Raw genomic sequence first — 21,448 nt, 5'->3', positions numbered from 1 at the left:
ACTCTAGTATCCTACAAGCGACAGCTGTACAACCTTCTCCCATATCGTCTTCACTGTCCACCCGAATAATTCTTCTACCCCGCGTCTTGCATGGCGATACTCGCTCGAATCAGCATTTTCCCTTTTGCTTCTTCTCGACATAACCTCATACCCTCTCCCCAGCCAACCATAGCCTAATCTCAGGCGCCTCAACTTCATAATTTCTATCCATACCCACCCAACCATTCACCCCTCAAACTCCCTCCCACCCCCAACATCCCCCTCATTCTCAACCCCATACGCATCCTCAAAACTCGCAAGCTTAACCCCCCACATATCCCCCTCCCTTCTCCCCCCACCCTCTCCATCCTCATCCTCCTCTTCCTCACCCTCCCAACTCCCATCCCCCACCCACCGAAACGCCAATACAGCCCCATCCTTCAACCCCGCCCCCTTCGGACACTGTTTCGCACTCGCCGCCCCCTTCCCCCCCATCGCTACCGCTTTCGCTTTCGCTTTCCCCTTGCCCTTCCCTTCTACCTCCTCTCCCTCATCAATCGCACTGTATTCCCACTCCCCAAGCTTAAACCCCTCCTGCGCGTCGTTGATGTTGAGTGGACGGCCCAGCTGGATGTCTGAGGGTGAGGGTGGGAGAGGAATTGCGGCGCCGGTGTCTGGGTGGCGGAGTTCGGTTTGCTGCAGTGCGTCGTATAGGGCGGCTTTTATGGTGTCGAAGGTGTGGAGGGGGTCGATGTGTAGGAGGACGGTTGTTTTGTGTGATTTTAGACGGAGGGTCCAGGTTTGGGGGGTTGGTGTGGTCATGTTTTTTGTGTGAGGTGGGCGAGTTGGATGGAATAAAGAATTAGGGGTGAGAGATTGGAATGTCTGGTTTTATAGAATGGTGTGGTAAGGTAGTAGTTTTGTGGTGTTATGGAGGGGTGGAGGGGAGACGCGGGGGAACAGGGAGACGCGTAACACGATGTCATGCGGCAACTGTCTTGGCAATTTTATCGAATTTGGCGGACTTTTGCGCGCCGGAACTGACCTTGACCTTTTCACTTATTGATCTCATTCGCATTGAGCACCCAATTCTGGGCTCAATCAATTCACGCTTCATTGCACCAGACCGTAAAGCGAAACACAGTCGTACTGCTGAAAAATCTCCGCATTACAATCGCACCGCCCATCACCTCCGCACCACTTCCGCATCCACCGCAAACCCTCACCACCACTAGAGTCGCAAACCCAACAACCACCCACGCCCACGTAGGCACCATAAAACTATACTACACACCGCACAATGGCCTCCGCAGCGCCCTCAGAACCCGCCTCAACAACCCCACCCCCTCACAAACCCCCCCACCCCACCTCCCCCCGCCTCGACATGCCCTTCGACCGACGCCTCCTCCTAACCACAACCCTCTCCTTCCTCTCCGGCTTCACCCTGGGCTCCCTCTCCGCGGGGCACATGGCCTCTTTACGTTTCCGGGCCGAAAACGCGCACCGCCTCCCCATCTCCAACCCGGGCTGGTATCTCTACCACAAATCCAAAAACTACTACAAATGGCGCTACGGCATTGTCGAAGGGCTGCGCAAAGGAACGTATATAGCAGCGTGGAGTATGGTGTTCTTTGTAGTAGAGGAGAGTCTGGATGTTTTTAGGGGGACGTGGAGGGCCGGGAGGACGATGAAGGAGATGGAGGGTGTGGATGAGTTGGATTTACGGAAGATTGAAAGGGGAGTGAGTGGGAGTAGGGATTTTGTTAGTAGTGCGCTTGCGGGAATGGTGACGGGCGGGGTGTGGAGTGCGTGGCATCAGTTTCCGGTTTCGACGGCTGCGAGGACGATACGCTTGGGGTTGCTGGTTGGATTGGGGTTTGGGCTTGGTCAGGATGGCTTGGTTTGGGCAAAGGCGAGGTGGGGTGGGGGAAGGGAGAGTGAGAGTTGGATTTATAGGGGTGCGAGGAATAGGAGGGTTGAGGAGGAGGTTAGGATGAGTTTAGAGAAGGATTGAGGAGTGGGCGCTGAGAGAAGTTGGAGGACCGAATGTTGCATATGCTGGGCTTAATGCACAAGAGAAGCAAGCGACGCACATGAAAGCAACAGACATGGCGCAGGGCAAGTCGGAGGCAAATGCAGAGCCACAAGCTTGGAATGACTACCACCTAACAACATATCCCAGTATCAAGGCGGTACTGATTTTACGCAACAACCAAGCCAAATCAAAGTGTATAGGATAGTCTAGTTTTCATTTTAGAGCGCTCGGCGTCTCTTTTGGATATCATTTCCATGGCAGACTGAAACCATAGCTCCGTAGCGTAGGCCATGTCCGTGTCCTATCGTAACAAATCAAGCAAAAGGTTCATCTTATCCACGCCCTAGTCCTTGTCAAAGCGCACAGCCGGCTGTTCCCGAATCCAGCTCAAATCAACCTTGTGACCCAACAACTCTCTGATATTACTGACGCCATACTTCATCATGGTCGGCCTCTCGAGCGAAAGTCCAAATCCGTACACGCGCATGTCCTTGGGTAGGCCCATGGGTTCCAACATCTCTGGCCTGAACATGCCCGAGTTGCCAATCTCGAGCCACTTCTTTAGACCAGTGTGGTAGCCGAAGACCTCCATGGAAGGCTCTGTGTAAGGGTTGTATGCGGGCTTGAAGCGCAGGTTGGTGATGCCCATGTTGCTGAAGAAGTCCTCGAGGAAACGCTGGAGACCACCAAGAGTGAGACCAAAGTCGGCAATGACACCTTCAATCTGGTGGAACTCGGCCAAGTGGGTAGCATCGACGGTTTCGTTACGGAAGACACGATCGATGGAGAAGTAGCGCGCAGGACGGGGGTCTTCTGCAAGACGGTGGAGAGCCCAAGTCGAGACTGCGGTGGTATGTGTACGAAGGACAAGGCGGAGGGATTCATCTTCTTCCCATGGGTATCGGTCTGGAATTGTCAGTATGCAGATTCCAGGGTCTTGAACCAAACATGCGACCTACATCCTATTGAGCCAAAAGCACCTTCTTGGTGTACCTGCTTGACGTCTTGCCAGTATTTCTCAAAGTCTCGTGGCTTCTTTTCTCGCTTCTCGCTCTCTGGTGTGGAGAAGAGGCGTTTTGATCCGGCCTCCATGCGTTCCATGGTTGCTTCATTTGCAGGGTCTAATCGCGGCTTGTCGGCTTTTGGTGGATACGAGACGAAGAAGGTGTCTTGCATGTCGCGCGCAGGATGTTGCTGTGGTACGAAAAGGGCGTCAAAGTTCCAGAAGCCTGTGTCGACGAAGCTAGTAATGTCAGTTGGTCATGCGCTTAATTCAGACCCAGAAACTTACTGTCCGGTTGGCATCTCGACGAAGCCTTGTGAGAAGAAAATGTTGCGGAACTCCTGTCTGACCTTGTTCAGAGGATGTAATGCGCCGGCATCTTGGTTGGCTCCGAGTGCAGCAAAGTTGTATGGCTTGAAGTTTGCAGTCTTCCATGCGTCGTTTGTGAGCAGCTCGGCCGTCAGGTCGGTGTGCTCTACGGGAATTTCCTTTGCATACTTTGGACCCTTTGTGATTGTGTATGTGATGACCTTGGTAACAGTCACGAGCTTCTTCTTCTTCAGCTGGGCAAGGAGCTTCGAGTCGTCGAGCGACTGTGTGTCTTTGATACCCTGCAGTAATTGGCGGGTGGTGTCTGCGGGCTCTTCGGTCTGTATGAGGACTAGGTTGTCTCCGTCTTTCTTGATCCACTTGTTCTTGAAGCCATTGCCCTGTCCAACGCTAGCGACTTCTTTTCCAAAGATGGTCTGTGTCTCTTGTCAATTGCATGTCGCTAGTTCGTAGTGCATCCTGCACGTACCGGTAGTTCAGCGATTGGGACGCTGCCCCTCTCTTTGACCAACTTCCAAACCTTGAACTCGTGGCTTCCCTCTGCGACTATGCCCTCGGATTCGGGAGTGAGGACGACCTTTTCCGAGTCTAGTGACTTGTATTCGACCATGGATCTGCTGGCTAGCCTGTCGAGTGCGGCCTTGATTTCGGCCTGGGAGATTGCGGGGAAGTCTTCATCTGTGCGGAGGGGCTCCTTTGTGTCGAGAAGGTCGAGGATGTCCTGGGTGAGGTTTTGGCCTTTTGTTTCGAGCGGCACTGGGACTGGGCCCCGTGTTCCTGGCATGTTTGCGAGTGTGCAGCGGTTTGGTATTGGGGTTGAGTCGAGTCGTATAACGTGGGGTTGCTTGCGATGAGTCGAAAGTGGAAACAAGTCGGAGATTTGAAGGCCCGTTCGGAGGTGGGGCGACTCTGATTGGCTCACTGGCGGCGCGCAGTAGTGTACTTACTCTGACTTGATATGGAGAGAGTGACTCGTGTAAGCATCAAACATGGACTACGATGCACGTGATTCATAGTAGCTATCTAGTCACTTTTTTTTTGGCTGATCTTGTTGGTGGCTAGCTCACCAACGACTGCCAAGTTGAGCTGCGTGATGTTCCCGAATCTGCAGTGCTAGATGGGAAGCTCCGGCATGTGGCTGGTGGAGAGCAGACTAGAGTACTGGCTGCAGGCACGAAACTTGACCATGCTGAAAAGATGCAAAGACACTAGATTGTACCTTTGTTTTTCAATGACAACATGGAAGTGTCGTAGTAACAAGTGTACCCCGCCTTAGGCGAAGACGGGATAATATGGTTGTCAATAGCGTTGCAGTAGACGGACTGCAGGAGGTGGTAGTGGTGGTGGTACCATGCAGCCGGCTAGCTGTGACGCCTCGCGTGTTTGAGGTTTTGAGTGTAGAGCAACAAGGCCAATTGGGCTTCAGATCCCCACCAGTTCCTATGGAAACTGGGGCCCAGTCGAACATGCACGCGCAAGAGGCCGCGCAAGACTGCAGCGCATGGGGCAGGCATATCAAACAGCTGGGCATACTGTAGAGCAAGTGCATGTTGTTGTTGTTGTTGTTGCAAGCTATCATCTGTCTTTTGCGCAACACATGGTTATCGAGTGAGAACATGTGTACATATGTGAGTATAATAAGTAAGCACCGATCGTGTCTGTGACTAGTGTTTTATTGGCTGCGAGGGTACCATGGACGGCCAAGGATCGGGGAGGCATGGAGGCTGGAAAGGTAGAAGTATTGACATGGCATGCGGCTCGGCTCAAAACAGCAGGCGGAAGCAGGCTTATTGCGAAACTCGGCATAGTGTATTGAAGGCAGGGGGACCGAGTAGGCAAATGTGATTGCGACGGCGTCGGCGCTTTGAAAAGGCCAAATGGCCGCGGGCTGCTGGCTTGGCTTCAGGCGGCCGGGTCATGCAGTGTTTTGCTAGGACTAAGTAAGGGCATATCGGGGCGTGGGTGGGGATGGTAAGCTTGGTGGGAAACAAGGCTGGCTGCTGGCGCGCCTTCGTTGTTGGAAACGGCGGGCAGAGGCTTGAGCAAGCATGGGCAATTCTCAGACGGGGCCCCACCCCTGGCCATGCCTAACGTCATGTCACCTTGTGTGGACAGCATCATACTGACAGTCATGCAGCAGGCAAAGAAGTATTGGAAGGGTGGGGGTATGTCGCAAGGGGGCCGGCGCTGGGTCAAGGTGAAGGTATGCCTGAGGTCGGCAGACAAACAACAGCAACAGCTTCACCAGCCTCCCTCCCACCCTGCAGAGGGCAATAACTTGTTGGATGCAGTAATTCCACGCCCAAGGGATAGCTTATTTTCCAGTCGGCTTGGCTTCCTCTTGGCCGTATACTCTCGCAGCAGAGTGCCAGTAGCTAACGGGCGCTGCAGCGAGGGATTATTTTTAGGCCGTGCTGTCGTGAGCGGAGCGGCGGTGCGGAAAGGCGAGGTGGCGGCAGTGAACGCGCGGCCCAGGGGGAGACGCCAAGGGCAAGGCCAGCTCTGTTATGTTGCACCACGCCTTTCTCATCCACACCCATGATGCACATGCGCCGTCGTCGATAAAAGCGCCGATCCTGCATTCGTCGGCGGCACGACGTCACCCTGCGAGAGGAAAAAAAAATTGCTTCCCCATGCCCTTGCTGGGCTGGGTCGGGGCGACGTTGTTGAGCCGGGAAGAGCACTGGCGGTTGCGCAACGAGCTGAGCCCATGCCGCTTCGAGATTTATGCAGCGTCCGCTACAGTGCTCTGATAGCTGGGCGCTGTGTGATTTGTGGCGGCCTGGATCCTGCCAATGGCCCAACACCACCACCACGCTTGCAAGGGGAGGTGGGGGTTGGCGATGAGAATCAGCAACCGCAACAGCTGCAACACCACAAACAGCTGCTACTTTACTGTATATACTATATATGTGATTATCGGAGCAATCATTCGTGCCATCAGCATCCACCACGCGGCGGCGGGCTCTGCATTTGGGCGGCCTCGTGTTCCGCCGGCGCACTAGCCGATCATTTCGCCGCTCCAGAATTCGGTGCAAGGCAGGTGCAGTGCAGGTGCTTGCCCCTTGCGAACTAGCGTACTAGCCTCCGCAAGCAACAAGGGAAAGGGAAAAGGGTCGCTCCTGCTCTGCTCTCCTCAGCCCGCCGTCTCTCCTCCAACGCCTCCAGAGCGCTGCCACTCGTCCAGTCTCTGTCTCCCTTCCTACAGCCAGGACAGTCACTCGTTTCACTCTCCGCTGCCGTCTCAGCTGCATCACACACATCTCCTCCCCCATTCCCTCTGCCTGCTGCTCGCCCGGCCGAGTATCTGTCCGTCCGACTCGTAGTTGCAGCATCCAGGAGCAACAACACACAAACACCACCACCACTGCCAGCCGCCACAGCCCCCGCCACAGCCCATCACCTCCTTCCGGACTGCATCGCCTCGCCTCAGATGCGATAGGCACCTTCACGCGCTCCACAGCACATCCACACATCGATCCTTCGCAATGGCGTCGCGATTCAACCCAGGCAAGCTCTTCATCCGAACGCGCTTCAACTACGAAAAGCTCCCCGGTCAGGACAGCCAGGGCTCCTCTCCCCTGCCCCTCTTCAGCACAAAGTCATGGGGCAAGAAGTATAGCCAGCCCGCCTGGGCCAGCCGCATCCAGCGGCCCCGTCTGTCTTTTGCGCGTCTCATTACCCTCGCCATCACTGTAATACTCGTCTTCTCCATGATTGGCACCGGCGTCTACAGGAGACACCGCTGGCACGCTCAGCCTCACAAAGGCGATGAGCGCAAGCAATATCACTGGGAACACTACCCTCGGTAAGCATCGCCGTCTTCCCAATCCTCTAGCTGCCTGCTGACCTATTAGCCTCAACGGCTTCTTCAACGGCGTTCGCACGCTTGTCCCCTTTGGCGACTGGGTGTCCGAGCAGGACTATGTCAAGTACTCACAAAGCCCAAATCCCGAGGATAATGTCAAGCCCAAGTGGCCACACATGTCCAAGGAAAACCAGGAGCCCCCAATGGACCCTGTACCCTTTGACCCCTACAAGTTCGACTCGCCCCAATACCTCAAGGACCACGACGAGGTTAAGACCTGCTACCTCGACGAGGAGGAGAAGGTCGACCTGCCCGACATCTACGCCTACCCCGGTATTCCCCAGAACATGACTGCACCCTTCTTCGGCTCCTACGAAGAGATCGGTTTCGATGACAAGAAGTGCTTTGATCGCTTCGGCCGCTTTGGTCCCTACGGCTACTCCTACTCTCGCGATGAGGGCGGTCTTGAAATGGACGGCAAGTCTGAGAAGGCTGGCGCCGACAAGATCTGGAGCTGGGAGAAGAAGGTTGACTACCGCAAGGTCAACTGGGCCTCTGCCATGAAGCGCTGCCGCGAAAAGAACGCCCACCGCTTCAAGAACAACAAGACGGACGAGTCTGCACCCGCCAAGAAGAAGGTGCCTCGCCACGCCTACGTTCTCCGCACCTGGACCGGCTACAAGTACAGCGACTACCAGATCCTCACCCTGCGCGCCATGATCAACGAACTTGCCCTCAAGTCTGGAGGCGAGTACGATGTTCACTTCCTGCTCCACGTCAAGGACGACAGCCTGCCCATTTGGTCGTCTGAGGAGATTTACCAAAAGGTCATCGAGGACAACCTCCCCAAGGAGTTCTGGGGCATGGCTACCCTGTGGTCCGAGCAGCAAATGCGCATGTACTACCCTGAGCCATTCCCAAACAACGTCTACAACCACGCTAAAGCCCCTGTTCACTCTGTCTACCGAAGTGCCCACTTTGCCATGCAGTGGTTTGCTCAAGCCCGCCCAGAGTACGACTTCTACTGGAACTGGGAAATGGATCTTCGTCTTAGCGGTCACTACTACGAGTTCCACAACAAGATTGGCGAGTGGGCCAAGAAGCAGCCTCGCAAGGGCCTGTGGGAGCGCTCGTCTCGCTACTACATTCCCGAGCTCCACGGATCATGGAAGAACTTCACCGAGATGGTCGAGGAGGAGCTCTACAACAGCGACGAGAAGCCAGTTTGGGGTCCTCCCAAGTTCCCCAACACTGGTATGCTTCCCAGCCCTCCAGAGGTCGAGCCACCCCACTCCTATCTTCAGGACAACTACGAGTGGGGTGTTGGTGAAGAAGCCGATATCATCACTTTCAACCCCATCTTCGACCCTGCCAAGACCAACTGGGTGTTCCGCGACGACGTTACCGGCTACGATCTCGAGCTTCCAGAACCCCCGCGACGCTGCGCCATCATCACCGTCTCGCGTCTGTCGAAGCGCCTCTTGGACCTCATGCACCGCGAAACATACCTGATGAAGCACCACATGTTCCCCGAAATGTGGCCACCGACCGTTGCCTTTCACCACGGACTCAAGGCCGTCTACGCCGCACACCCCGTCTACTTTGACCACAACTGGCCTCTTGAGATTCTCGAGGGAACCTTCAACCGACCCCCGAAGCCCACTGACAGCGTCTTCGGCTGGGGTGAGCACAACCAACTGGGCAACAGCTTCTACTACAACGCTGCTTTCTCGTCCGAGTGGTGGAGAAGGTGGCTTGGCTCGCGCGAAAACGACAAGGGCGGTGCGGCCGAGGAAGAGGCCGGCACAGGCCGGTTGTGTATGCGCAACACACTCTTCCACCCCGTCAAATACGAGAAGGGGTCTGAGTGACTTCGCTTGCTTCGCAAATATACCCCTTTAATCGCTGGCTGTTGCGGACTCGCTGTTTGCCGACTGGTTGTTCGGCTCCGCAAACGCGGCTGTTTATAGATTCTTGTTTACCTTTGGGTTCTTGCATCGTCCAACGTTCACCATTGTGGCGTCTTACCATCGGGCGGCGTATCCAGGCGTTTTTTTCATCTTCGTTTTCTTTGTCTCTCTTTTCCCCAGGAATATTTGATTGTGCGCACAGTTTCCTTGGTCTCTCCGGCACCGCACACGAGCTCCGGAGTGTGTGTTATCTTCTCAGCGTATACCTTTTATTTGACACGAAAAGTCGCGGGAAGTGTAATCAGCCGACGAACCCGGCGTCCGCTCATTTGGCCAGCGTTTCGGGTTGGGCTACAAAAGAAGCCTGTTTCGGATTGTGGAACGGGGAGGGCAGTGGGGGATATGGGAGTTTATTTGTCCGACGTTCAGTATGTTGATATGTGTAGATGATGGGAAACTTGTACCCGGGCTCTTTTATTCCTACGGCGAACCCCACCCGAGGCTGGTCTCTGAACTGTGGTTGTACATTTATGAAAATGCAATACAAATAATCACATAATGTCCGAAATAAATGACTTGTTTGGTTCCTCATTGTCTTGTGATGGTTGTATGCATTGTTCTAGTATGTGTTCATGGGTAGTGAATGGTACACGTCGCGGCAGTATGTTAGTTGACTGTACCGCACGGCACGCTCAGGGTTTGGATGCAAGTCACCCGATGATCCGAAGCGGATATGCTTGCGTGATTGGCGCCGTCAAGTTCATGATGTGCTTGTCCGGATCGCTTCATGCCGGATGTTCCCACTTCATCGTGAGATCTTTACGCCTCCTCGGGTCCTCGAGGATTCCTTCGATGTCATAAGTACATGTACATTCTCGGCTAGACGTCCACTTACGTCGAGGTGAGGTGTTTGCCCTGTCGTCAGGGGTGAGGGCCCGCACGTGCTCGTCCTACGCAAAAGCCCCCAACACTCGGGGGTTGCAAAAGGTGGATCACGCATTACACCCACAACCTTGATCTCCCTCAACTGACACGCGGCTGTCCCCGCACACTGCTACCAGCGTTGTTCATTTTTGTACTAAATAAGCATTGACGGGTTCTCCGACGGCACCAGCTCCTAAGGCTTGACCACCGCTTGACCATGAAGAGTAAAGGTGGGCCGGGAATAGACGGGGGGTGACGACGCCTAGGCGCATCCTCGATCTGCGCGCCGTGTGTACATGAGGAGATACGCACGCTCAACATGTGAGCACGCGATAACCTTCCCTCGACCCTCCCTTTGTCATTGTTTCTTTTTATCGGACGGATACCTTTGCCGTAAGCCACAGGCTTAGTCGTCCATGGTGCTTTCTGTTCTCCTGTTCGCACCGTAGTCGCATCTGGGCGTTCCCAACATTCTTATCCAGCCATCCACCCATTGGACAATGCGCCTCATACAAACAATTCCGCAGTCACTATGAGACTTCCGCTCGAGACTCTTCTCCTAATTGTGCACCTCGTCCATCTCACCACCGCCGTGCCCGTGCCCGTTGCTCGCCGCAGCACATCGTTTCGCGCCCTCCGTGGCTTGACGCCACTGGTCAACTCCTTCTCCAATGGCCACACGTACAAACACGCACCTACAAAGTACTTTTACGAATCCACGTTCAATTCGCACTACGATGGGCGCTTTGCCTCTGCCGAGCTTCCCTTCCAGGAACGGGTATGGAATCTACGGCTGATGCTCAAAGCATATACAGAGACAATGGACCAGATTGGAATCCAAACATGGATCATGCACGGGTGTCTGCTTGGGTGGTGGTGGAACGGCGGTCTCATGCCATGGGACAAAGACCTCGACTTTCTCGTCGAAGAAGAAGGCATGCAAGAGCTAGGCGAATGGTGGAACATGACCGTCCACCACTTCCCCGCCGCCTCTCTCGGCCTCGACGACGCCCGCTCCGCCGAAAGCGACCGCTGGGCCAGCGAGCGTCACGCCGCGCAAGACGACGAGTCGGACCCCAAAGAAGACGACACCGCCCGCTCCAAGCGCCTAGCCTGGGAACAAGAAGTGCATGAAAACGGCAAGAAATACCTGCTCGAAGTCAATCCAAACTACAACAACAAATCCACATCAGACAAGTACAACCTCATCGACGCCCGCTGGATCGACACCTCCAACGGTCTCTACATCGACATCACAACCCTCCACATCGCCCCCCTTTCTTCCGCCCAAGAATCCGACCTTAACAACAACAACGAAGACGACCCTTTCTCCCTTACCCCATCCTTCACAACCCACCCCTCCCCCCACGAACCAGACCCATACTCTGAAGAAATCCAACTCTACGTCAAAGACACACACGCCTACCTCTCCTCGCAAATATACCCCTTGCGCACTTCCTACCTCGAAAAAGTGGCCATCAAAGTACCTTTTGCCTACGAAGAAGTTCTCCTAGAAGAATATGGTAGCGAGGCGCTCACCGAGAGTTGGTATAATGGGTATGCGTTTGAGAGCGAGAAGGGGGTGTGGGTTGAGCGGAATCCGTCGCTTGAAGAGGCCAGGTATTTTAGGGCCAAGTCGGGGAGGATAACAGGGAGGAGTGCGGGGACGGGGAGGATTGGGCATGGGTGGATGGGGGAGGGGAGTTTGGGGAGTGCTGTGGAGGGGGAGGGGGGTGCATGAGATTGTTGTATACATGAGGTAAAGAAAGATTAGGATATATATACATTGGATTTTTTTTGAAGAGATATTTATGACATGGATAACAAGCGGCATTTGGGGTGTTGGTTTTTTTTTACACAATTATTCAGTTAAAAAAAGTTGACAAGGGGTTTTTTTTTATCCATGGGATTTAAATATTAGTAAGACAACATGGAGAAGATGAAAAATAAAATCCCAAAAAAAAACTTTTTTAGATTTCAAATCTTTTGCACATCATCCGTAGTGGCATTACTATAGTACACAGATGTAAACGAAAGAAAAATAAACGCCATCGCCATGCTCATCGCAAACTTTTTAACCCCCCCCCCCAAAAAAAAACAGCGCGACAATTTTTTTTTATAAAGTCTCAAGGGACAAGAAACCACCCTCTCTCTCTCTCTACATCCTCCGTCCCCTATCCTCCTCCTCCTCCTCCCACCCATTCACGGCCACACCGCCATACCCACTCCCCTCACCCGCACTTCCCCCCGCCGCACTCGGAATAAGACTCTCCCTGGCCTCCTGCGCCTCCTCCTCTACACTCAGCCTCTTCAAACCCCTACTCTTCTTCCCCACATAACCCACAAGCGCAATTCCGACCAGGAGCGCCAGACTAAGCAAGAGAACATTAACAGGAACAGGATCATTATTGAAGATTTTATGAGTGGCGGCATCGAGTGCGGATTGAGAGAAGTTGAGGAGACCAGCGAGACAAATGATGAGGCCGTAGACTTTGCCAAAGGTGGCGAAGCCGAAGACTTTGGCGGAGTAGTCGCTGTTTTTTTATTCGTGTTAGCTCACGTGCACTTGGACCTTGAGGAGAGGGGGAGAATGGTTCAAGGTAACAGTGTGAAAAGAGAAACTTACGAAACAGCAGTATAGTACAACGGACGATACAATACGAATAAAACAACATTAGCATACGCAGCCCATGTCTGCGCAATGACGCCCAAGACGCCAATTGTCGTTGCAATCGTGACCAGCAATGCTAGCGTAAATACCGTGCTTGTGTTATCCAGCAAGAGCCCGATAAACGGGACGGATAGGACACCGCCGACAGGAAGAGCAACGTCGAAGAAATTGTTGATGGCGACGGCTTGGGGGTAGGAGTGGAAGAGGTAAGTGTACTGCGAGCGGATGGTAGCGACAAAGTAGTTTATACGCGTCATTTGGAGGACGGTGAAGAGGGTGATGAGGATGAACCAAGGGGTGCGAATCTGCTGGGAAGCACTCAAACCATGCAGTGCGCCCCAGACGCCTGAGATATCCTTCTTCTTTTCCTCAGCCTTGGCTTGGTCGAGGCCGTTCTTTGTGCCGAGCAGCGATGTGATTTCGCTGACGATGCTGTCGCGGTGGGCGCGGCGGGCGTCGCGCAAAGATTGGACGGTTGCGGCGTCTTCGATTTCGTCGTCGGAGTCGTGGATGACTGTTGTTTCGTCGGCGGTGGTGACGAGTTCGCCGACGGTTTTGTACGAGACCGAGGGCATGAAAAGGACTTGGACGAGGAAGATGAAGGCGGGGACGATGAGGTAGAGGAGGAAGAAGGATTTTATGGAGAAGGAGCCGTGCGTGCTTTGGTAGATGAGGCGGTAGACGAGGAAGACGGCGCTCGAGGTGTCAAAGGCGCCGGTTAGCAGCGCGAGGATCAGCCCGGAGTACTGGGGGAAGGTGTTGCTGAGCTGGAAAGACGAGATGAAAGTGAAGGGTCCGCCGAGCGCGAGAAAGAGGTAGCCGGGGATGTATGCGTCAAAGGGAAGCTCTGCAGCGAAAGCAAAGAGCAATGCGCCAATGGTGATGGATATCGCACCCGTTATACCGCAAACTCGTGGTCCATAGCGATCCAGAATCGTGCCAACAGGCAGCGCGACAACATTCGTCGACACAGCCGCAATCGTGAACATGAGATTGAGCCTGAGCTCCTGCTCATAACACACTCGAACATCGTTATCCAGCTCTTCCTTGCTACAGTAATCTCTGTACACTCCTTCTTCGAGCAATACCGGCTTGATGGCTGCATACCCGAACACGACGCCTGCAGCGAAGAGACAGTACACGACGGCGAAAAACACTTGTACTACACGGAGTATTAGCTTTCAGTATGTCCCACGGCGCGCGCGTCCCTGCATGTCGACGTACACAGTCTTTTCCATTGCGGCACTTCGAACGCGCCGATGGTGGGCTCTTCGCCTGCTTGCTCTGTCCATGTGCCAACGGGGTTGAAGCTCATTTTGCGGTGCCGTGAGTCGGGGCTGGCTTCTCGACTCCATGGCTCATGCTCCTCTATCGACGTTACGCGTTGCGAGAGCGACATTGTGGTGGTGATGCGATTTTATTCTCTTTTTCTCTTGACAAAAGACCCGTAGAGCTTCTCTTGTTTGTGTCTCTCCCAGTGTCTTCCCAGCTACGCGTTCCCCCAAATCGCAGTTTTTCCCTTCTTTCGTAGCTGGCACGGAACAAGATCCCGAGAGTTTGTGAGCGACTATGTAGGAATGACGTTTTTGCGGCACCAACCCCCAGTCCCCTTGTGCCCTGAAACTTTAACCGCGGAATGGCAAAACAAAAATATAGATTGTGCCAACCGCAGCGGGTTTCGGGAGCAAAGACCCTCTTCAATTGGATCAGATAAAGATGGAAGGAGAAAAGAAAATCTCCTGTAACACATAGGGTCCCTTAAAAAGCGAAAGGGAAATCAGGGTTCTATATATGCAGGCGACACAGACCGAGTGTAGAAAGCGGGGGATGCGGAGCGACATGCAGCCGGCAGTACGCGCGCTGTCGTTGTCCTGGGCGTTGTGTCGCGCGTGACCATATTTCGCGGTGCTTTCACACGGATCGTCCATTATGCCGTATAGCCACGTGCTACTAAGCCCGTCTTGTATGTAAGTGATGCGTTCATCATACATTTGATCGGTGGCCATTCTTCAGCTCGAGAGTTGGTATGTAGCTTGAAAAGTGCCGTTGACTATGGTAATGATAGAGGTTCCACAGAGGATGGAGAGGTCCATCCTAAACCTTGTTGCTGGTTGATGCAGGTAGCCAATGGCGATGCAAGTCTGCCGCGGACAAGGGGAGTTTTGGTAACCGTGCAGGACGGAATGGCGTCAAATTTTGCGCTTCTTCACCATCGCTGGACGCCGATGCGCGATGGACTTGGCCATCGGATAACTGCCGAGATAACGGTGATTGCGTTTTTCGCGACAACGAGTGTGCAGAGATTTTTATTGAGTTGCGAAGGAACGGTCTGGATGCTTTGGATGTCTGGTTTAGGAAATCGTTCTTGCCAAGATTTCAAGGTTCACTCCAGGTCTTGCTTGGGTCTGAGTTTCCAGCCGTCTTGGACTCAGGATGCCCATCCAGTTGAAGAAGCTGTCGAAATGCGGTGAAAATGACTATATTCGATGATATATCTAGAAGAATTGACATGTTGACTGACCTTATTGGCATGTGTACGATTATGATTATTCACGAGACGTACTAGTGTATCTCAAAAAAATTCATCAAGAAAGAATAATTTAAAACAACATCACACAGGCAGCAAATGCATGGAATATTTTCATTTCTTTCATTCTCTTCGTATCTAATATCATTCCAACTATTGGATACATAGTACCAGGCGCATGCCAAAGCATCATTCAACATTCAAGTCAGCAAAGCCCGTGTTTCGAAAAAGAAAGTGAAAGAATACACCTTCATCTCTTCGTCTTCTCATCCATGCGCACTCATCAGGGATATATATGCAGGTATCAACTTATAAAAGTAAAGAGAAAAAGAAGAGCGGCCTTTCAAAGAGGCCCCCGAAAAAAAGGGTTAAAAAGTAGAAGAAGAAAAAAAACCAGAAAGAGGTATACCCATATTCCTAAGAGTCCCGGTCAGCACTTCCTCACCCAAAACACCAGGTCATGTGCATTCCGTGCATGCTCCCATCCAACCATCTCTTTCCCTAGCAACAACCCGAAAAAAAAACGCCTACAAAACAGTAACGCTAGCGTACGCAATCAAAGATATACACGATTACCCTTCTTTCCTCTTATACCATGCTAAATCCACCTACTCATCGCGGTAAAACTTCTTGAAAATCAAATGCAGGAACAAGTTGACGTTGACCCGCGCAATACCCTCACCACCGCCCTTGCCGGCCTCGCCACCAAAGAGATTCATGAACTGGTGATTGTCGAATTGAGCCTGTAGCAGGCCATCAAGCGGGACTTCTGCAAACGCACCAGGGATCATCATGGACCCTTGCGAACCCTGGATCTCAAAGATACCCGTTTGGTTGCTGGAAATGGTAATATCTAGACGGTCCCATTGGCGCTCGTGGTAGCCTGACCAGGAAATGAGAATACCCTTTTCAGCAAGGTTGCGTGCAGAGTACTTGAATGACCCAAAGCGGTACTCGCGACCGCTGTTCTTCAGTTCACGCTGGTGATTGTATTGGCGGGTGAAAGGGAGCAAGAACTTCTTCTTGCCCTTCTTCGACTGCAGCGTAATCATGGCTTGTTCAATGTAGTCGTTGTACGATTTCAATTGAGATTCCAGGAAGTGTGCCTTCTCGTCGAGCGCGGCCAGCGTAGTGCGTACACCTTCCAGTTCCTTGGCGCGTTGGATACGTCTTCGGTGCTTGGTGCGAATGTCGACTGCAATGGCGTTGAGGAGATCCTGGTAGTTGTTGGTGTGGGAGATGCGGCCTGCGCGTTGAAGTTGCACCATGTTCTCCAGGCAGTATTGTTTGAGTGTGGTGTAGTCGAGATCCAGCACAGAGTTTGCGCTCATATCTGTCGTGTAAGTAGAAGCAGCCGATGAGCGTACCACGTTGTTTTGTCGTCGCGAGCGGTCTTTCCGCTGAGCAATAATTTCTTCACTAACAAGAGCATCCCATCGGTCCTCGTCCTCAGGCGTGACAGGCTTGCACATGATCTCTGTGAGGTTGGCGCCAGTCTGAACACGAATGATGTAGAGGACGTATCGCTTGGTTTCCATGAAGAGAGATTTGATAGCAGAGTCGGGATCTAGGTTGATTAGCAAGCATCTTCGCATCAGGACCGGGATTCTTACCTTCTTGTTCATGATATTTGGGGTTAAGAGTGAGAGTTATTTCACTAGCGCTGACATGCAACAATTCATTCTCGTTGTTTTTTGCGCTACCGAGCTCACGGACAACCTCGCGAAGTGGGTCGTCTTGCGCAGGGCAGAGGTTTGGAAGGTCGTCAATGACGAGGTTGTGGATGGCAAAAACGTCGGCGAGCTTGATGTAGAGTGTAGGTTTGGTTCTTGCAAAGAGGTCGTTGAACTCGTCAATCTCGAACTGGGCCTCAGCAGGGCGGACATTGATCATGTTCGACCAGATGTCTTGCAGGCGGTCAATAGCTTCGGTAATGTAGCTGTTGAGTGGTTGGAGATAGAGATCATCACCACCGAATAGCTTGCCGACTGCGATCTGACCAAGCACTTTATTAACTGCACCAAGGTTCCGGTTCATCAGAGGCGACAAGCCACGGTCAACCACACCCCAGTGCTGAGGTTGCAGCAAAGCAGGTTGAATATAGCTTTTCCAGACCCAGTGACCAGTAATCTGGAGGAGCTGCTCTTGTGGTTCATACGGGAACTTGAGGCGAAGTTCTTCGAACATTTGTTGCGCAATGTATCGTACACCAAAAGGCATGCGATGGAGGACTTCCTCAAACATTGTGAAGTACTGGTCGGCAACATCTCGGAGATCTTGGAGGTTGTGAATGAAGGTTCCACGAGTCTCAGGATCCTTCAAAGCTACATCTCGCGAGACGTTCGGGTCACGGTGGCTTCGCTGGCCAGTACGGAGCTCTTCGTTGTTGATCGCTGAGCGGTAGATTTGCATGGGGTCGCTCTCCAAATCCAGATGCTCATTCTCGATAATGTTCTCGCGAATGACGGAGCCCAAAACATCCTTCAAGAATTTACGGTCGCGAGGTGATCGAACATAGTTGGCGAAGAGTTTGGCCCAGAAAAAGTTACCGCGAACGAAGTCGTGCAATGTGCCACAGCTCTCAATCTCCTCTTTCAGCGATCGGGTCAAGAGTTTCAGTAGCCAGTATTCTTCCCTACGCTTCTGGGCAAGTCCAAAGAGACTCATGGTAAGTTGTTCGATGCGCTTAGTATCACCCTCGGGAAGGTTCTGTTCACGCAGGCGCCTGAAAAGCCTGGCCATGTACTGAGGTTGGGTCTGTAAAATGAAGAACAGCTCTTGGTACTGCTCAAGCTTCCGGCGGGAGTTTTTGTTCAGGGCCTTGAGATCGAAGGGGTCTTTGGACGAGATATCTTTGCTGCTGAGAAGAGTTCCGACATTGCCTCCATAATGTTTCTGATGCTTGACGACCTCATCCAGAGTGATCTTGTTCTTCACAAGCAAAGCAATCTTGATGTCGAGTTGATCAACATACTGCTCGGCGAGCTCGTTTTGTCGTACATGCTGGACGACCGTCTTTCGCAGACGCTCAAATTCTGACACAGTGTTAGCATTTCTTCATCAGGACATATGGGCTATGGCTTACCAATTTCTTCGTCAAAGTCAATGTCGTTGTCGTTGAGGAGATGTACAAAGTTCTTGACAGTCGACACTGGTGGGTTCGCTCCGCTAGTCAAGCTCTTGTACGCCTCACCTTGCTGACGACCACGGATAAAGCTCTGTACTTTGATGACTTTTTCCATGTTTTCCCTGTAGAATTGCTGCTTCTCTTGGAATCTTCGTCGGATCAACATGCCACGAGCTATGTTCTGCAGATCAATGATGGCTTCTTCATGCTCTTCCGCTTGACCAAGCTGCAGACCAATTTGCATGCGCTGCAGCATGCCACGGGCTACAGCCTGAAGGTCAACAATCTCGGGTTCTTGAGCGTTGAGCTCACAAAGCGTCTCATATGTTCTTTGACGCTGCATGAAACCACGGCAGGCAGATTGCAGATCGAGAATAGCGGGCTCCTGTGCCTGGAGTTCTCCAAGGTCAGAAAAGTGTCTTTGCCGCGCAACGAAACCACGAATGTGAGACTGAAAAGACAGAACATTGCTTTCTTGGTCCTGAAATTGTGCAAGCATGTTGGCAATTTCGGAACGCATCTTTCCTGCTCGCGCCATAGATTGCAAATCCGTGATTTGAGGCTCCTCTGCATGAAGGGCTTCTTGGATCTGCTTGACAGAGTTTCTCGCAACATTGGCACGAACGCGAGACTGAAGACCGGACCACTCGACTTTGGTGCTTACCAGGTTCTCCTGTACTGCAGCATTCTTGTTTCTGGCGAGGAGGCCTCGCATGGCAGACTGTAGGAGGGTGATTGTAGATTCCTGTTGGCGAAGGCCTTCCTGATCTGTGCGCATTGATTGGCGGAGAAGCATGGCTCGCGCAGCAGCTTGCAGCTGAGCAACTTGAGGTTCACTCTGCTGCAAGTCTGCCCACTGTTGATCGACCTTTGCTCGGACAAGGGCACCCCGGATCATAGCCTGCACGTCGACAACAATCGGCTCAGTGTTTCGGGTTCGTTCGTATCGTTCAGCAACACGCTTACGTTCCAATGCTCCACGTATCGCTGCTTGGAACTCGCGTATGCCATGCTCGTGACGCTCGATTTTTGACTTTGTGTACTGAACTTGAGCCCTGGCCTTGCGTCCACGGAACAGGTTCTGTATTTTGAGCACTTGTGGAGTCTTGTCCTGCCAGTACTGCTCTTCGCCCTGTAGTCTCGACCGGACTAGGAACCCTCTTGCGGCACTTTGCAAAGTCATGGCAAAACGGCGCATGTCCAACCGGTAGTTTGCGATTTGGCGGGCCCAATCAGCTCGGACACGGGCTTGGAGATCGACAATGAAGTGTTCCTGATCCCAGAGCTCTTGCATCAGCATGCCCAAACGTATCCGGACTAGGGCACCCCGGATCTGCGCCTGCAGATCCAGTATGATGTCTTCGTTCTCGGCCAGCTCGCGATCGATGCGTTCATCTTCTGACTCGATTGGCTCTGGTTCTGGTTCTGGCTCGACCTGGAAGTTTGCCTGCATGCCCGAGAAGTTGGGCATGCTAACACCAGACTTGTCTAGACCTTTTTGGGTTGCCTCGAGTTCGTGATCTTCAAACTGCAGTTTTCCGACCAGGTTGCCAATGCGGAAGTCGACTATGCCTTTGCGGAACAAGAGCCAGGAAAGGGCGTGTATGCAGTAGATGACTTTTGGGACATTCTTCTTTTCGTAAAGATCGATTAGTTCAAAGCGAAAGAGATCCGGCAGTTCAATCTCGGACAAGAACTTGAAAAAATGCGCGTAGTTGTTGGAGTGTCGGTATTGGAGTTTGGGGTCCCGGAAAATGCGCAACGGTTGTCCCTTGACAGCCTGGACAATTTCTGCCAGGGTAACACCATCTCGAAGCGCTTCTTCTAGCTCTACTACTGGGGGCAGGTCGGTCTCGATGATGTCCTCCATCCACTCTTTGGCTTCTCCTATATGACAAAGATACTCGTATGCCTGCAAGAATTGGCGCTGCTGATCCATCCAGTTGCGGCTCGACCAGGTAGATGCCGACTTTTGTCGTGCCGAGTCTGTCCGCTGAAGCCTTCTCCGCCCATTGAGACCCACGACCTGCTGCTCGGGCGACTTGATAGCAAAGTCGTCATCGGTGGCGGTTTCTGCGAATTTAGACAGGGTACGGAGATGGCCTGTCGATGACTTTTGGAAGGTCTTGAGTTCTGGTCGTTCCAGGTGAAGTGACAGCGGTCGAGAAGAATGGTCACGAGTGGGTGCGCGGACAGAGTCATTTCGTGATACGGCTAGCGAAAGCGGACGAGCCTTCTCGGTCGGGGAGACGGAGCTATCAAATGGGGCGTATATGTTCTCGACACTTTGGGAACGCATGTGGCTGTTACTCCGTGTAGGGCTGGCTGTGGCAGGCCGCAGAAGCTTCTCGGGCGACGGCGGGTTTGAATAAATTGGCGGTCGTAGGATCTTCTCGGCAGACGATGGGCTTATTGGGGTCGAGGGTCGCAATGGCTTCTCCGGGGATGGCGGATTCGCAAAGGTTGCATGTCTTGTCAGTTTCTCGGGCGAGGGCGGGTTTGCGGGGGGTTGCTGTAGCGGGCGCAGTGCCTTGCGCATACTCGAATACGTATCGCTGGGCTCGGCTTCTGGAGGTGTATAGTAGTCGTCTGTCCGCCGTGTCAAGAGTCCGGCGGCCTCGCTCATTCCGCGGCGGTGGCCAAAGGACGAGTAGCCGGCCGAGGCATTGCTGGACTGTGTACTTGAGCGGCTTGGAGGATGTTGATCTGAGCGGCTTGACGAGGCAGTCGAGGCGGTTGATGTCTGGCGGAGTGGGGAAGGCGCTGTGGACGGATGGCCCAGTCTGGTGCGTGGGGTCGTCAGGTAACTCATGGTGAGGGCAGAGGGCGAGGGTGCGACGGGGTGCGGGACAGCATATGTTGCACGGGATCCGAGGCAGGCTGGTCAATGTTGTTTGCAGGTGAGGCTCAAGAGGCCGTCATGGAGGCCCGGATATTAGAAGAGATTGATGGTGGAGGCGACTGCCGGACAAACGAAAAGAGCGCACACAGCCCAAAGGAAGCGGATTCAGCCCTGCGACCAGGCGCGCAAGTCGAGTCTGCACGGGCAACGAGGGTAAAGAAGGGCGGGAAATGGGGTATCGTAGGATGAAGACTACGGCGTTGAGACTGCAAATGGACGTGTGGTTGAGTCC

General features: G+C 53.1%; 7 protein-coding genes across 7 annotated transcripts; 3 read left to right on the top strand and 4 right to left on the bottom strand.

Annotated features, from left to right (window-relative positions):
- Window positions 1-225: 225 nt before the first annotated feature.
- On the bottom strand, window positions 226-801 carry COCCADRAFT_24677 (uncharacterized protein; the record flags this gene model as incomplete). The annotated part of the gene is made up of 1 exon (XM_007712118.1): window positions 226-801. The coding sequence occupies one exon, from the start codon at window positions 799-801 to the stop codon at window positions 226-228; it is 576 nt and encodes a 191-aa protein (XP_007710308.1).
- A 562-nt stretch (window positions 802-1,363) lies between these two features.
- On the top strand, window positions 1,364-1,993 carry COCCADRAFT_24676 (uncharacterized protein; the record flags this gene model as incomplete). The annotated part of the gene is made up of 1 exon (XM_007712117.1): window positions 1,364-1,993. One exon carries the CDS (start codon window positions 1,364-1,366, stop codon window positions 1,991-1,993), a length of 630 nt encoding a protein of 209 aa, XP_007710307.1.
- Window positions 1,994-2,357: 364 nt separating this feature from the next.
- On the bottom strand, window positions 2,358-4,131 carry COCCADRAFT_90981 (uncharacterized protein; the record flags this gene model as incomplete). The annotated part of the gene is made up of 4 exons (XM_007712151.1): window positions 2,358-2,920; window positions 2,974-3,257; window positions 3,306-3,763; window positions 3,817-4,131. 4 exons carry the CDS (start codon window positions 4,129-4,131, stop codon window positions 2,358-2,360), a joined length of 1,620 nt encoding a protein of 539 aa, XP_007710341.1.
- A 2,704-nt stretch (window positions 4,132-6,835) lies between these two features.
- On the top strand, window positions 6,836-9,026 carry COCCADRAFT_91003 (uncharacterized protein; the record flags this gene model as incomplete). The annotated part of the gene is made up of 2 exons (XM_007712150.1): window positions 6,836-7,155; window positions 7,205-9,026. 2 exons carry the CDS (start codon window positions 6,836-6,838, stop codon window positions 9,024-9,026), a joined length of 2,142 nt encoding a protein of 713 aa, XP_007710340.1.
- A 1,495-nt stretch (window positions 9,027-10,521) lies between these two features.
- On the top strand, window positions 10,522-11,730 carry COCCADRAFT_91038 (uncharacterized protein; the record flags this gene model as incomplete). The annotated part of the gene is made up of 1 exon (XM_007712149.1): window positions 10,522-11,730. The coding sequence occupies one exon, from the start codon at window positions 10,522-10,524 to the stop codon at window positions 11,728-11,730; it is 1,209 nt and encodes a 402-aa protein (XP_007710339.1).
- Window positions 11,731-12,147: 417 nt separating this feature from the next.
- Window positions 12,148-14,059, bottom strand: COCCADRAFT_24672 (uncharacterized protein; the record flags this gene model as incomplete). Its single annotated transcript, XM_007712116.1, has 3 exons — window positions 12,148-12,523; window positions 12,616-13,822; window positions 13,885-14,059. 3 exons carry the CDS (start codon window positions 14,057-14,059, stop codon window positions 12,148-12,150), a joined length of 1,758 nt encoding a protein of 585 aa, XP_007710306.1.
- Window positions 14,060-15,795: 1,736 nt separating this feature from the next.
- COCCADRAFT_3407 (uncharacterized protein) lies at window positions 15,796-21,126 on the bottom strand (the record flags this gene model as incomplete). The annotated part of the gene is made up of 3 exons (XM_007712105.1): window positions 15,796-16,754; window positions 16,801-18,222; window positions 18,273-21,126. The coding sequence occupies 3 exons, from the start codon at window positions 21,124-21,126 to the stop codon at window positions 15,796-15,798; spliced, it is 5,235 nt and encodes a 1,744-aa protein (XP_007710295.1).
- Window positions 21,127-21,448: the final 322 nt, after the last annotated feature.

This window comes from Bipolaris zeicola (assembly GCF_000523435.1).
Source record: "Bipolaris zeicola 26-R-13 unplaced genomic scaffold scaffold_39, whole genome shotgun sequence".
Lineage (NCBI taxonomy): Eukaryota > Fungi > Ascomycota > Dothideomycetes > Pleosporales > Pleosporaceae > Bipolaris > Bipolaris zeicola.
The sequence above is the reverse complement of the archived record's forward strand: the minus strand, read 5'-3'. Positions and strand labels throughout refer to the sequence as shown.